General features: G+C 34.4%; 2 protein-coding genes across 9 annotated transcripts in view; both read left to right on the forward strand.

The window, feature by feature from the left end:
- Positions 1-154: 154 nt before the first annotated feature.
- LOC125681308 (cation channel sperm-associated protein 2-like) lies at positions 155-5288 on the forward strand. Its single transcript, XM_048921332.2, has one exon. The coding sequence runs from the start codon at positions 316-318 to the stop codon at positions 1615-1617; it is 1302 nt and encodes a 433-aa protein (XP_048777289.1). The 5' UTR covers positions 155-315; the 3' UTR covers positions 1618-5288.
- Positions 5289-6257: 969 nt separating this feature from the next.
- LOC125680469 (neuronal calcium sensor 1-like) overlaps positions 6258-16421 on the forward strand; it is a 43238-nt gene continuing 33074 nt past the window's right edge. The window contains exons 1-4 of one of the 8 annotated variants that reach the window (XM_056155176.1): positions 6258-6517; positions 6792-7034; positions 14388-14486; positions 14895-15060. In XM_056155176.1, coding sequence (XP_056011151.1) covers positions 14997-15060 — 64 coding nt within the window. In that variant the 5' untranslated portion in view covers positions 6258-6517; positions 6792-7034; positions 14388-14486; positions 14895-14996. Of the gene's footprint in view, positions 6518-6662; positions 7048-11770; positions 15061-16421 lie in introns of those variants that run through there. The other 7 variants (XM_056155177.1, XM_048920080.2, XM_056155175.1 and 4 more) reach the window with 7 other exon arrangements.

The following is a 16421-nucleotide window of genomic DNA, read 5'->3' on the forward strand; positions in this document are numbered from 1 at the left end:
TTCGCTCACTTGCAGTAATGAGATTGCTTTCCTTAAAAAACGAAAACTTAAACAACCTTTAAAGGGCAATTTTGTATTCTATTTATTATAGAAAAGTGCGAAACTTAATTTGAATTGGCCTGTTTTAAGCAAATTATGTATATAAGTATTTTATTTTACTTTTTTAAATTTTCGTTTTTCTAAAATGATCAAACTCGCAGTCGGATGCTACACAAAACGGACGAGTTGATCCGATTGAAGGAATGAGAGGACAACAAGACATTAGTTAAATACTACAGCACCTGAAATAAATTGCTGCATGTTTCCCATTGAATTATGGAAGATTTTGTTTATTCAACATATGCAACTTTGTGTTATGTGTTCAGAAATGTACAATATTACTCGGCGTCTATCATCAAGATAAACTACGATGTTATATCTGGGATCATAGCTTTCCTGTCGGAAGTAATACGTTTGTTTGTTAAATGCACGAATGTGACTTTTAATATTATCATTGCTCTTCTTGAAGCTTCAGTTGACTTTTTAGCAGAATGTTTCAACTTTTTAAGAGCATTTTTACAATTACTTTGGAAATTCGTGATACTACTTTTCAGCGTTTTAGATGTTGTGTTCAGAGGTTTAGAACAAGTGGTTTATTTCATTTGGAGTGGTGGAAAATGGACTGCTGGAACTCTTTCTGCTTCTGTGGAAAATGTGAAAGTGATATCTATGTCAATTTTTGAGTATTTAGAAATCATTTGTACTTTTCTTTACGAGAATGTTTCAAGCGGATTATATATGTTTGGAACATGCTCACTGCATATAATAGTAGGTGTGTATAACATTACCACATGGACATTTTTTAGTGCAGCATCACTTGTGGACAATGCTATGATATATTTTGCAGATTCTGTCAAATTTGTTGTGGACTCTGTGTATGATGCCTTGACGAACACATTTCCAAACACTCGGATTGAAACTTACATGGGCATTTTGATGATTGTTTTGTTTTATATAGCCCTAGTACATGTTGTAAGCAAGCTGTATAATCGAGGGTACACATTTCCTTGCCCAGGAAATATGAACCATTATAATGTTCCGTATCCAAGGTTTGGAAATGAATTTTCTGATGATGAATTTGGTATGAGTGCAGACGAGGAGAACAATGACAATGAAAGTAATGATACAGAAAGCTCTAGAGCTTCAGTGGACAATGATGAAGATGATGATTTTTCTGATGGTGATGATGAATTCTCTGATGAATCATCAGAACTATCTGTTATGGATGAGAGTGATGAGGAGAACTCCTCACATGATGATGATAGTGATGATTCTGTAGAACCTATTGATATTCAGCTTCCTCCAGAGTGTCAATACAACCTCAGGAGATCAGCTACCCCCAACAGACAGAAAAGAAAGTCGACTCAAGACATAGAAAAAGAAATGGAGCAAGAGCGTGAGAAGCAAATGTGTGTCGTATGTCAAGACAATAAGAAATCGGTGCTAATATTACCATGTAGACATATGTGTTTGTGTGTTGATTGTGGGAACAGAATCGCCCGAGCTAGACCACTGACCAGGAGAATATGTCCCTTGTGTAGAGAGAAAATCAGAACAATCATGAATATATACCTGTAAAAATAATATTTGTACATTATGATGTCATGTTTATTTAAAATTTAAATCAGCTTTAGTTTGTAGAACAGGTACATGCATGTAGTATATTGTACATTTATATGATTCGAAATACCAGTTTTTGGTTCCGTAGGAAGACCAAGAGAATGGCCTACATTTTTTGCAGTTGGTGATTTTCTATTCAACATGGGGTATGCTCAGTATCTTGTGGTTCTTGATTCATGACATTAATATTACGAATACATATCATTTACTATATTCAATTGTAATTGAATGCTATTTGAAGATTTTTCATCTTTTTATCAGTTGTAATGAGTGATAAGTGCTACAATTTTAGTCACTGGTGTCATTTATCATATGTCCCTACCAATATTGTTAATAATTTCATGCTTTCAAGAAAAATGCTTTAAAATTTCTAAACTTGTTTCACTCCATCACTAGAGCCATATTCACATCACTTGACAAATGCTTCTTGGACCTAATAATTGCTCGGTAACACCCCTACCCCAAAGAAAAGAAGAAGGGAAAAAAAACCATGATATGCAGCAAATTTCATATATATATTGTTTAATATGAAAACTGCCCATTTTGAACCTTTGAAAACATTTTTGTCATGTTTAAACAGTAAACAGTTTTTGGTAACAGGGATGGGAGAGGGGGGGGGGGGGTAAAGCTGAATGTACAGCAGGTGCACTTTTTCATTTTTGACGTTCAAAATTTAAAATATAGATCATTGAATGTTGAGACAACCAACTGTGTTCTGTAAACAAAGACCCGATTCTTTTTATGGTTACAAACCAGTGAAATACTAATTTTGTAATTTTAAAGTAATTAATTTTGTACAGTCACAAATTTAACTTTTAAATGACACATTTTACCTAAAGTCTACTTGAAATGTGATATATATAATAAACTTGGATCGATATCCATTTATTTTGAAAACTTCATCAACTATAACATAGGTCTTAGTCTTTGTTTTCCAAAATAGATTGTAGATTTTTGAACATTTGAAGTTAACAAAACAAAATTGGGGGGGGGGGGGGGGGGGGGAAATTATTAATCAGTTCCTTTAACTCGGCCTGTTGAAAACTGAATTTCGTATATTATTTAACTTTCTATGCAGCTCCCTCTGCATTGCATTATTGTAAAAGTGCACAATCTCATTAATAATATCACTGCATGCTTTAATTGTGTTTTTAATTTTCATCTAAAGGTGTCTCAATTTTTTTGTAGGCCAAAAATTTAAATTGTATTTCTGCTAACATTCATGTCAAAATTAGGGTAGGTCGGTGGGAAATGAATAATTTTTTTCTCAGACTTTATTTTAATTAAGAGTACACAAAGAAGCATTCTGATTACAAACTCTATTTAAGTTGCAGGTATATTCATAAATTGAACATGAGGGGCTCATATTCACTATCAATGCAACTTCTAATTATGCTTGATATTAATTACCTTTGAAATAATTACTAATGTCAACTCCAAAACAATGTTTATTCAATGATCTCTTGGAACTATGTATTTAAAAAAAAATGTAGTGCAAGGGCTATAATTTAGGGTTGACTGTGATAACAAAAACATAGCAATTTTTATTTTAGGCCTTGCAGAAATAAGCTTCATTTATTTATCTAGTTATCAGTATCATTTAGTTATGATGTGTGGTTTTGCCATTAATGTGTTTTATATACCATTCGCATTTATTTTTTCCGTCCCATTCTGTCCAACTTTAAAAGTCATTGTGGGGGAGTCTTTAATTCATGCATATCAAATATTCTAAAATGTAACATGAGACGTAGCTGCAGAACTGTAGCTCTCAGAGAAAGTATTGGGACAGATCTCTGAGAGAGCTACAGTTCTGCAGCTACATGAGACATTGCCATGAACGGTTTGTTAATCTTGTGTGCATTCAGCTGTAACCACCCCCATCTACTCAATCCAATCCCGAAGCCATTCGTTTGATGTTTTTCACAAAATCAAAGAAAGCTATGTAAGCATGACAATACACTGTTCATTGATGCTATTTATGTTAATCTTAGAACCACAGCAATAAGACATTTCACCACCACATACACAACAGACATTCATGTTGTAAGGGGAATAACTGTAAAAATGTAGGCCAAAGTGAAATTCCTGTATTGATGCATACTGATAAAGAACTCAGCCTGACAATCATGTGTTCAAAGGTAATTCATAAACAGGATTATGTAAATGATGATCGGCACACTGTACAGCATGCATTCAATTCACTCCATTATATGTAATGCTGTTGTTTTACTTGACTGACAGTTGCATAGGTAGAATTTACTGTGTCATTGCATGTACAATGTATTAGATATGAGGAAAGGTTCCAGATATTAAAACTATAATGCTGTGTAGCTTACAAGTGTGAAGGACTTGCAGAAAGTCGTGCAGCTGTGAAAAATGTATGTTTTGAAAGATAACATGTAAAATTTTGTTAGTTTGATAAATCAATGCTAATGTTTGGAATGTGCTCGGATTTAGGGGAGAAAAATCAGCCTATGGAAGTGACTATTTGTTGCAGAATATATTTAGTAGAAGTATTATATTTAAAAAGTACGATCATATAACTATATTATATTTGGATGGAGACCATAGATCATCTAGAAACATTTACAGAAGGTCTGCGACTTCGAGCAGTTTGTTGATTTGTCAAAGTCTTTATTTATGTTCAAAATCTGGAAAAATGTGATTGTGTGTCTACATTTCCTTTTATCATTTTTCATAAATTTATCAAAGATTTGATTTTAATAGTGCTGCAACATTAAATAATTTGCATAAAAGTTGTTTTGGACTTAAAGTTGTGAGACCTTTTGTAAAATGGCCCTAGAGGATTCAATTTGTATTTTAGACCCATATAAAGTATTGTTTATTAAGTTATTTTTCACTTTTCTATGGTATTGAAAGATTTGCACTTTGAGTATACTTAGGTATTTTAGCTGATTTCTATTGTGTATCCACAGCTGAAAGTTTTCATGTATTTTATTTTAGATTATCAGAGCTGGTAATTGTGTAAGAGATACAGAAAAGTTCATCTTCCAAGAATTTTTTCTGTAGTAACGCTTACGGCTGTGGGTTTATTGATTGTGCAAATTAATTTTTGTTAAGTATTTTATTTCATGTAGGAGGTACCAGTAAGATCGTGATTTTTTTTTTATATAACTGCAGGTGAATCTTTATGCCAAACTTTATATAATGGCTCATTAAAGCATCTCATATGAAGTATGATTTCACCATTGAAAGAGTGATACAAACTCTCTTAAGTATTTAATGTAATTAAATACCTATTTGTGATTCTGAAAAAAAAAACTCACAAAAAATTCATATGAAATAATTGAGAGCTCTTAATGACTCTTGATGGTGAAATTTCAAAATATTTCATGAGTTGCTGTAACATAAACCATTAAAATTAAGGTTTTGGTGTAGCGATCCACCATAAAGGTGTTTCGATTATGTTACTGTGGGAATACAGAAATTGACACCTATGATAATGAATGATATAAGCATGGTATATATTATGAAGGATATATATATATATACACCCAAGTTTTTGTACGCGAGAAAGCAATACAGTTTGGTGTTGTAGTTGGTTGCTTAATAATGAATCACCAATTGTGTTCAGTATTTGAATTTACAATTAAAATTTGTTAAAAATGGCTTGATTTTATTATGGACTGAATTAGTTGGCACACAGTATGAAGATTCACATGGTTCCAGCATCAACATTTATGCTTCTAAATATAAATAATCTACTGTTCAAAATTCCCTGCTTAATTTGTTTTCATAGCTGCTTTAATTCAACTTTTACCTTGGATACGCACACGGTACAGAATTTCTTTCTAAGAGACGAAACGAGCTGAAGTTTATTGAAGATCTGTCATTCACTCCGCATACTTTGCCTATTATAACAATACCACTTTTTAATGGCAAAACTGAACCTATTAAGTTGTCTTGTTAAGAGTCTATTTGCATATTTAGATGCAAGAAATCTGTGTGAAATACAGTTTGTATTGTATATTGAATGTTTCAAAGATTCTGTTGGACTGAGACACAGTGTATACAGTATTACTATCTTGTAATATTTGTTTTGATGCTTTGAGTGATAATGTTTGTTTATCTGTACTGTGATTTGTTAAGGTAAATTTACAGCATACAATGCTATCTCTTCAGCTTTGAATTGCTTCCTGGATGCTGTGAAGGAATTATATGAAAGGGTTCTTTACTGTTCCTTATTTTGGAATGTTTTTCAGGGTTCTTTACTCTTCCTTATTTTGGAATGTTTAAACTCCATGACATGTGTTGCCACTCTGCAGAGTAGCAAGATACAATCCGTAGAAAGGGTTGTCTCCCTTGCATAATGTTCTCGAAAGATCTATTTAACATTTTATTTTGTAAGGGGGGGGGGGGGGGGGGGGCTACTCATATGAATAAGTCTAAGTTCTGTAGCCAGACATCTACTCTAAGATGTATAAATTACTACAATGCATTTGTACTTTTAAATTGAGACATTTACAACAGTTGTCACATGATTTATAGTCATATAATTCATGCAGATATTGAACAATCTGGTTGATATCAACAGGTTTCCATTGTCCCACAGTTGTTTCCTGGAGTGAGTATTTTATCCAAGTATAGGGACACGAGAAAGGAGGCTGGATATAAAAACCAATCAAGCATCGACAAAACAAATGATCTGCACTACATTTATGTTGAAATGAAAACAATCTAACACAGCAGTAATTATCCTGTTGCCACGGAGTTAGAGGGGATGGCTGCACAGTTGCAGTGCGATGGTGCATAAGTGCATATTGCCAATTTAAAATGCATTTGGTTTGATTTTGTGTTGATGAATCTGCCCAGTTACAAAGGGATGACTCACATTCTGGTGCTTAATCTTCTAAGTGTTTATGGTTGTTTCTTGAAAATATGAAGGAGTTTTAAATCTTGAAGTCCATTAAAAGTGTAATATGTCATGTTATTGTAATAGAACCATGTTATCTCTTACAAGTTTTTTTTTTATCCTTCATATTTTATAATATGTGGAATGATGAACATGTATTTTATCATTTTAGCTCAGGTTGCATCTAGCTTTAAGAATGTTTAAAAGTTTTTTGTGTAAATGGATGATGGTGTTAACTTATTTTTCATCCCAAGTACAGCATTGACAATCATCTACTGGGATTTTTCATCTTGAGTCCAGCCTTGACCTTATCCTTAAGGAGTCTTTCATTCTGAGTCCAACCTTGACCTCATTCATCCTGAGTCCAGCCTTGACCTCATTCATCCTGAGTGAGTCCAGCCTTGACCTCATTCATCCTGAGTCCAGCCTTGACCTCATCCTGTCAGAGTCTATTATCCTGAGTCCAGTCTTGATCTTCATCTTCTGGGAGTTTGATTGGAAGGTCAGATAGAAAGGTTGTTTAACTTGCTTTGTATGGTATATACTTGTATCGAGTGACTTGTCATAGTTTTATGAAAAATCAATAGTTTACTCCACTTGTATTGAAGTCGCTTATATTGAACTATTCGTTATATTGAAGTAAAAATAAATTCCCAGTAAATACATGTATAGTTTAACATTTGATATAATAAATAATTCAGGTCAGTCCCCTGAATTTCAATACATCTGGAGTAGACTGTATTTTCATGATGGGCAGGCAGTTGTTTATTATTAGAAATGATTGTTTACCGAGGATAAAATTACTGTGATAGTCATGTGCAAAACATTAAGTGACTCATAATTTGATGATTTAATGTTCTTGTTTTTTTTATGTCCCCAGAGATCGATGATCAGGGGGCATATTGTTTTGTCCTGTCTGTCATTTTGTCTGAAACTTTAACCTTGCTAAAAACTTTTAACAGTCAGTGCCAGAGTTTAAATTGATATTTCACATGAGTATTCTTTGTGACAAGATCTTTCCGTGTGTACCAAAATTGTTGACCTTCTGACATTGATCATGGAGTTTGACCTGCTTTTGTTAATAACGTTTTAACAGTAAGTGCTAGGCCTTTTATAGAACTTTTGAAATAAAGAAGTTAGAGAATCCATATTTTAGAACGTGATACAAATATTGAGCACTTTCATATTTATTTACTCTGCACAAAAGTAATGTAAATTTAAATGACTCGGAATTGGGATTTACATTCCATCGGGATCTGTAACAAAACTTTTGACCTTGGCATTTGACCTACTTTCATAAAATTTGACATTGATCATAACTTCTATATGGTAAATATTAACACATTTATATTGCACATGAGCATTTCTTGTGACAAGATCTTAATTTCTACCAGTACCAAGATATTTGTCCTTGTGACCTTGGCCATCTTTGGAATTTGCCATTATTGGGGGCATTTGTGTTTCACAAACACATCTTGTTTTAATTAGATACTGGTAAATCATTTGTTATTGAAGACATTCTGATTGAGAACTGTATCACTCTCCTTAACACAAACGGCCTGTTTAAATTTTTTCACCTGAGCTGAAAAGCTCATTACAAGGACCATCTGACTGAAGTTTATCCACTGTCTGATTGCCAGTATTTTACATTTTTGAGTTCTGTAGAGCAGTAAATTCTTAAATTTTCTTAATAGCATGAGCACAATGCTATATTATTCACAGAAAAGCAACTCTGTGTAGTGTAGATTTAAGTTTGTTTAAACTTTGAATATTCTTGTATGCTGAGATCAATGATAGGACTTAAAATTCTTATGCAGAAATAAACATAGAAATATCATATAAAGTCTTCCTATAGAGAAATGCTTTGATATATATTTGTCACATTCATATGCTAACAGATGTAGTGTAGTAACCATGGTGATATTAGTGTTCAGATAAGGTTTCATATAAGATTTTTTATACAGAATAACCTTCTCAAGGAATCCAAGGCTGAATTGATATGCAAGCATACTGATGTAATACTGATTTAAATATGAAGGAGGAGTAACATGCATATCAAGGAGGAGTAACACATATATCAAGGAGGAGTAACACATGTATTAAGGAGGAGTAACACATATATTAAGGAGGAGTAACACATATATTAAGGAGGAGTAATGCATATATTAAGGAGGAGTAACACATATATTAAGGAGGAGGAAAACATATATCAAGGAGGAGTAACACATATATTAAGGAGGAGGAAAACATATATTAAGGAGGAGTAACACATATATTAAGGAGGAGTAACGCATTAAGGAGGAGTAACACATATATTTAGGAGGAGGAAAACATATATCAAGGAGGAGTAACACATATATTAAGGAGGAGAAAAATATATATTAAGGAGGAGTAACACATATATTATGGAGGAGTAACATATATATCAAGGAGGAGTAATACAGTAACACATATATTAAGGAGGAGTAACACATATATTAAGGAGGAGTAAAACATATGTTAAGGAGGAGTAAAACATATGTTAAGGATGAATAACACATATGTTAAGGAGGAGTAAAATATATATTAAGGAGGAGTAACACATATATTATGGAGGAGTAACATGTAGATTAAGGAGGGGTAACACATATATTAGGAGGAATAACACATGTATTAAGGAGGAGTAAAACAAATGTTGTTATAAATGCAAAATACAAATAAGAAACACTTAAACCAGTTCAATCAGACAGATGTATACTCTATTTCACTAACTGGTCCAATCAGATGTATACTCTATTTCACTAACCTGTCCAATCAGATGTATATTCTATTTCACTAACCAGTCCAATCAGACGTATACTCTATTTCACAAACCTGTCCAATCAGATGTATACTCTATTTCACTAAGAGGTCCAATCAGTTGTATATTCTATTTCACTGTAAATTCCAACCTTAATTTCATTCCCAGTTATCTCTTTTCGTGACTCAGGTGACCTGTTGCAATCTATTTTTGTTATTTTTGTCTGTTGTCATGTGTCTATTGTGCATTAAATATTGAACATTGTCAACTTGCTCACAGATACTTCTGGGGTAATTTTTACCAAGTTTGGTTTGTAGGAATTACTCGTATGAGGTAAGAATTTAAAAAAATTATGAATTTTGTGGCCCCTGCCTCCCAGGGGGCTGATTAACAAGACCAAAACATCCAAAATTGATGGAATCTTTAAAACTTTTCTTAATACCGGAACATTCAGAAGACAAACTGTACATATAGCGTAATAAGGAGGAAAAATCTCTTCCAAAACTGTTGCTAGAATACAGAGGTTTTTCTCAATTAGAGAAAGTGCATAATTTCTTTAAAAATCTTCTTGACTCTTGGACATCAAACTAACCGAGTACATGGTAATCATATAAAGGAGACAAATCTTTACTAAAACTGAAATTCAGGGCCCCTGGGTCTGCTTCGTGTGCTGCAATGGGGCTCTTTAACGCTCTTTTTGTGAAAATATATTATCTCTTTATATATGAAAGGTGAAGACAGTGAACAAACTGAGTGATTAATCTCTTTAAAAATCTTTTTTCTTTACTCCTAGACATAAAACAGAGTGAATAGCAATTAAGATCGGAGAAGCCAATACTAAAAGTGTAATATTTATGGGTCGGTGGTTCTGATGCAGGAGTGGAGTTCCAAGATTTATATAGTGAAAATGTATTGTCTGTTAGTCCCTTGAAGGTGACTTTAGGTTTATACTCATGACAGACGTCTGTCTGTCAATCCGGCAAATCAATTTTCCACACTTTCTTTGTCATTTGGTATTTGGTATATTACTTTATCATGATAAGTTACAGATCAGGTTCGAATTTTGTTCTGGTCTATCGATTATTTGCCAAGTTATGGCCCTTGGACATAGAAATTATTTCCACCTGGCAATATTTTGGATTTAGATTGAATGTTTAACAAATTATGCATGAACTTTGAATTCTATTCTCAGCAAAAGATTTTTCTGTTGGTAGGGGACTATGTATTGCCATGCAATAATCTCGCAATGCTTGTTGAAAATTTTTCTTGAATCCTGGACATCAGACAATAGAAACTGACTATATAGTACTTAGTAATAAGGAGAGAGGCCTATATCAAAACTAACATTCATAGCAGGTTGTAGTGTTAGGATGAGATGGAACCTGGAAGTTGAGGTGAGATGATCCTTGGGATTGTGGTTGCAGTGTTGAAATGGTTCCTGCTTTGGGAGTTGTAGTGCTAGGATGAGATGATCTCTGGGATTGGAGTTGTAGTGTTGAGGTGAAATGATCCCTGGGTTTGGGGTTGTAGTGTTGGGTTGAGATAATCCCTGGGATTGGGGTTGTAGTTTTGGGATGAGATAATCCCTTGGATTGGGTTTGTAATGTTGGTGTGAGATGGTCCTGTGTTTGGGGTTGTAGTCTTGGGATGAGATGGCCCCTGGGATTGGGGTTGTAGTGATGAGGTGAGATGATCCCTGGGATTGGGTTTGTAGTGTTGGGATGAAATGGTCCCTGGGACTGGGTTTGTAGTGTTGGGATGATATGGTCCCTGGGATTGGGTTTGTAGTGTTGGGATGAGATGACCCCTGGATTTGTGGTTGTAGTGTTGGGATGAGATGATCACTGTGTTTGGGGTTGTAGTGTTGGTGTGCGACAGCGTGTGGGATTGGGGTTGTAGTGTTAAGATGAGATGGCCCCTTGGATCAGGGTTGTAGGGTTGGGATGAGATCTAGATGGTTCTATGTTTGGAGTTGTAGTGTTGAGGTGAGATGATCCCTGGGTTTGGAGTTGGGATGAGATGATCCATGGGATTGGGGTTGTAGTGTTGGGATGAGATGATCCCTGGGATTGGGTTTGTAGTGTTGGGATGAAATGATCCCTGGGACTGGGTTTGTAGTGTTGGGATGAGATGGTCCCTGGGACTGGGTTTGTAGTGTTGGGATGATATGGTCCCTGGGATTGGGTTTGTAGTGTTGGGATGAGATGACCCCTGGATTTGTGGTTGTAGTGTTGGGATGAGATGATCACTGTGTTTGGGGTTGTAGTGTTGGTGTGCGACAGCGTGTGGGATTGGGGTTGTAGTGTTAAGATGAGATGGCCCCTTGGATCAGGGTTGTAGGGTTGGGATGAGATCTAGATGGTTCTATGTTTGGAGTTGTAGTGTTGAGGTGAGATGATCCCTGGGTTTGGAGTTGGGATGAGATGATCCATGGGATTGGGGTTGTAGTGTTGGGATGAGGTGATCCATGGGATTGGGGTTGTAGTGTTGGGATGAGGTGATCACTGGGATTGGGGTTGTAGTGTTGGGATGAGATGATCCCTGGGTGTGGGGTTGTGTTGAGATGAGATGGACCCTGGGTTTGGGGTTGTAGTGTTGGGATGAGATGATCCCTGGGATTGGAGTTGTAAATGTTAGGATGAGATGGCCTCTTGGTTTGGGGTTGTTGTGAGATGGTCCCTGTATTTGGGGTTGAAGTGAAATGACTTCTGGGTTTGAGGTTGTATTGTTGGTTTAAGGTGGCCCCTGGGATATAATGAAAATGCATTAGGCCAGTATATTTTTAAAAAAAATCATCTTGACTTTTGGACATCAAACAACCAAATTAATTGCATGGTAAAAATGAGGAGATAAATTTATCCCAATATTGCATAAATAATGACCACCGGGGTGGGGGTATGTGTTAGGATGGGTCTCAAAGGTTTCTACAATGAAAATACATAATTTCTTTAAATTTTTTTCGTCTCCATTCCTGGATGCCTAACAACTAAGCTAACTGCATAGTAATAAGGAGCTGGTAGACCTATCTGAAAATCATGGAACTTGTGTTTGGGGTACAACTCTTTAATACAAGAAACATTAGAAGGACTTACTTTGCAATGGCATGAAGATTATTTATGACCAGAAAATTTTATTATCACCCAAACCAAGGTAATTTGACAGAGGTCAATGTAACTGGTAAAAAAAAAAGAATTGGCCACACTTCTCAGTGGACAGATATTGAATGTTCATACTAGGCACTTATAATATTCTTACAGTCCAGTTGTAGATTACTTCCTGTTTGTTTTGCTCAGTGGATGAAGGTGTCAGATTGGCTATCTGTAGATTATGCAGCCAGACCCGCAGGAGTTTTCATTATTTTCTTAAAGGGACTGGTTCACGATTTTTGAACAAAATATTTTTTTTTATTTTTGATGTGAAACATTAAAAATATAACTCATTTAATGTTGTCAGCCAATATTTTGACCTACTGAATGCAAGAATAAAAGCAATATTTTAGCCTTAAATCTGTGTTATGTAAACAAGGACTTCAGTCTTTTTATGTAAACAAACAAACAAGTGAAATATCAATTTTGTAATATAAAGCATCTTAATTCTGCATAATCACAAATTTTAACTTTTAGATGACACATTTTACCCGAAGAATGCTTGAAATGTGAAAGATATAATAAACTTAGATCGATATCCATTTCTTCTGCAAATTTCGTAAACAATAACATACCGCAATCTTTGTTTACAAAACAAATAATGAACTCTCTAAAATGAGCTTCTGTGATAATGTATAACCTTAATTTTTATGTGAAATCATTTGAACACATTAGACGGTAGACTCCCGTCATTAAAGGTGAAAAACAAAATTTGGGGAAAAATCGTGAGTCAGTCCCTTTAATGATTTTTAAAATCACTATTTTTGGACAAAAAGGAAAAAATTAGATTTCCCCACCACAGCATTATTAACCATACTCTGTAGTTTTTTATTTAGATGTGTTATGTTTCATTGAATTTACTTAATATTTAAACCTGATCAATATGGTAGCAGTTGATAAACCAAGAAGTAACAATGCAGTTTGTGCTGGAACAGAGGTCCAGCAGGTAATTTAATGTGTAAACTAATAAAAAAAATTAGCTTTGTTAGCTTCTATGAGACATAGACTCAATTGATCTTTTCTCATCAAAATTGTCCATCAGTTAGACTCGATTGATCTTTTCTCATCAAAATTTGTCCATCAGTTTTTATCATTAACCTTTCACATGTTCAGCCTTCATTTGTTAACTTGATAAAGTGTACCCTTGGGTAAAGAATATTCAAATCAAGGTCACATTTCCTTCCACAGGGATATATAATTAGGAAATGGTGAAAATAGAGTGGGGAGGAGATTCTTGATCTCAAGAACCACTTATCAAATTTTATTTGAAGAATTTATTCTTCATGTAGTGTAAATTCAAGGTTATTTTCCAAACGTACTCTACATAGGGCCATGTGTAAGCTTGAATGTTTTAACTTTTAGTGTCCCAAACTTATGAGCCTTTATTTCTGTATGAGCATGGTGGATTAGCTGAGCATTACAGCCCATTGGCCTCTTGCTTTTGAATGAGATGCTTGCAGTATAGCCACAGTAACATATACAGCTCTTTGTGGATCATCAGTTGAGTTTCCATTTTCATGAGAGGACACCTGTAATATATATTTATTGAGTTTATTTTACGATGCAGTCAATTTTCAGGTATCTGCGGTTGTTAATGTTTATGGCTCAAAGCAGAGAAAGCCTGGCGCACAAGCCCTTTGCAAAAAAATGAGAATAACAATAAAATTCTGTCGCATTATTGAAATATTGATATTGTGGTGAGGGAGATGACATCAGACAATATCTATTGTACAAGGTAAGTACATGACATTGTATGTAGGTATAGATGGAGATCTGTAATGGTATATATGTTAAAGACAAGCAGATTGTCTCAGCTGTGCCCAACACACAAAGAATCTGAACCCAGGGAAGGAATGATATTTTTCACTTATTTTAGAAACTGCATAGAACATTGTATGGATTTGGTTTAACGACTGTGTAAATGTTGTAGGAAAGGATCCATCGTTTAGGGAGGAGTCCTGCTATTGGGAGTAAGAGTGTGACGTGTCATTGACAGTTTACAGCATTCCACTTTTACGACTAATGAATGGTTTGTACAATGCTTCGGAAGCTGAAGTGAAAATTATGTGTTGTATCAGTGAGGAAAAACTAAAGTGAAAAAATTGACTGTTTCAGTGGACATGCTTTATGAATGGCTCTGCATTATTGATCCATATGAGTATATAAAACGATGAGAATGATTTCTATCTGCATGATTTCAGTATTAATATGCTCTGAAGGAACTTTTCTCTAGGAATAGTGTTGAATTATTGCCATAAGTAGATGGAGATTTCAACAACTATGAATTATTGATTTATTACAGTTCAATACACAACGCCCGCAAACACCGATCACTCGCACCTTTCACGACAGATTTAGATTGGGAACAATTGTCATTTCTTGGTCTTCTAGTATATGCAGCTCTAGATAAGGAGTTTCAAATTTCTTCTGTATTCAGGGTCCCCAAGCCAAGAGATGACACCCCGGTGGTGGAGTGGACAACAGCGGTAAATAGTATAGGGTAGTGCCCAGTGATCTTTGTGAATGAAGTTAATGGACCATGGGAAAGCAGCAGAGCAAGCTAGATGGCACGGAATTAAAAGAGCTGCTGGATTGTACCTACTGTAAGTACATTATGAGAATTAAGTTTTGGTCTTAGTCAAACAGTGTTTGTAAATAATAGTATTTGTATTGACTTCAAAGTGTATAGAAAATAATTACTGGGGATCACTTATCAGTCATTGATTTCAGTAGCTGGGAACCGACAGATTTATATGGGATGATTTGTATGGTTTGAATTGTGTTTGCAGACTCTAATGAAATTTACCAGATAAATCTATAAGAACTTTATTTCAACTGGATTACTTTTCATAATATTTATGGAACCTTTCATTACAAATATATATTGGTATTTTGTAAAAAAAAAAAATTTAAGTGAAATAATGCACTTTTGAAATGGGAATTCGATATACTAATTTGCAAAATTGAGAAATGTGATTTCAGCTAGAGCATATCTTCCAATCTAAGGGGAATTCATCAAATGTTATGCATTTGATGGATTTTATACTATATTTTGTCTGATGACTGAAGTGTTAGAAGCAGATCACAGTAAATTAGAAAAAGTGATCATGATTACGGGAAAAGAACAGAGAAATGGTTTCTGGTTGATTACTAGTACATGTATTACAAACACAGTTCAGAGCTTCACATAAGGTGTTGTCATTGCTTGGGGTAGATGTAAGAAATGGCTTCCATATGAAACTCAAATACTTATATTTAATCCAAACTTCACAGGAGAATCTCCATATAACTATAGGAAGATCCCTTATTGTTAACTTAGACACTATTTCAGATTTAGCAATAAAACTTCACTCTGGAAAATCTCTATGACTTTATTATTAAGATGATCCCTATTGTTTTTACGTATTACGTGTTTTTAAGTATTAAGTGTATAATTAAGTGAATGGTTCATACAGGAAAAAGTCATTTTGCAGATTATATTTCATATAGATCTACTCTATAAGATTCAGCAATGAAATTTCCCATTTAGAGATCTAACAGTTCACAATGATCTCTGAATAATATCTTTATCATTGTGATTTAGCACTGAAACATTGAGAAAGAGGAGTCTTCATAAAATGTTAAAACACACATCAAATCAATGTAAGTCACCAGCTTCAAGTTATAATTAGTTCATTCATCTCATCAAATTTTACTCTATCACTATAATCAAAGTCAGGAGTAAAATTTGGAACTAGGTTAATCATCCTTAAGAAATGTACATTCTGGAGGATTTGATGCTCCAAAAAAAAATGAGTTTAGTTGTGTGGTTTTTTTTCAAATTAGAACTTCAAAGAATATTGATTAGTCAGTCAAATTACACAACGTTGAACTTTTATCTAGATCTTGTGGCTGAGGATCCTCTAATGAATCTACCGCTATTTTGCCAGGAAATGATGTGGATGTTAATTTGTGTTGATGAACT

This window comes from Ostrea edulis, chromosome 2, assembly GCF_947568905.1.
Source record: "Ostrea edulis chromosome 2, xbOstEdul1.1, whole genome shotgun sequence".
In the NCBI taxonomy this organism is placed as follows: Eukaryota; Metazoa; Mollusca; class Bivalvia; order Ostreida; family Ostreidae; genus Ostrea; species Ostrea edulis.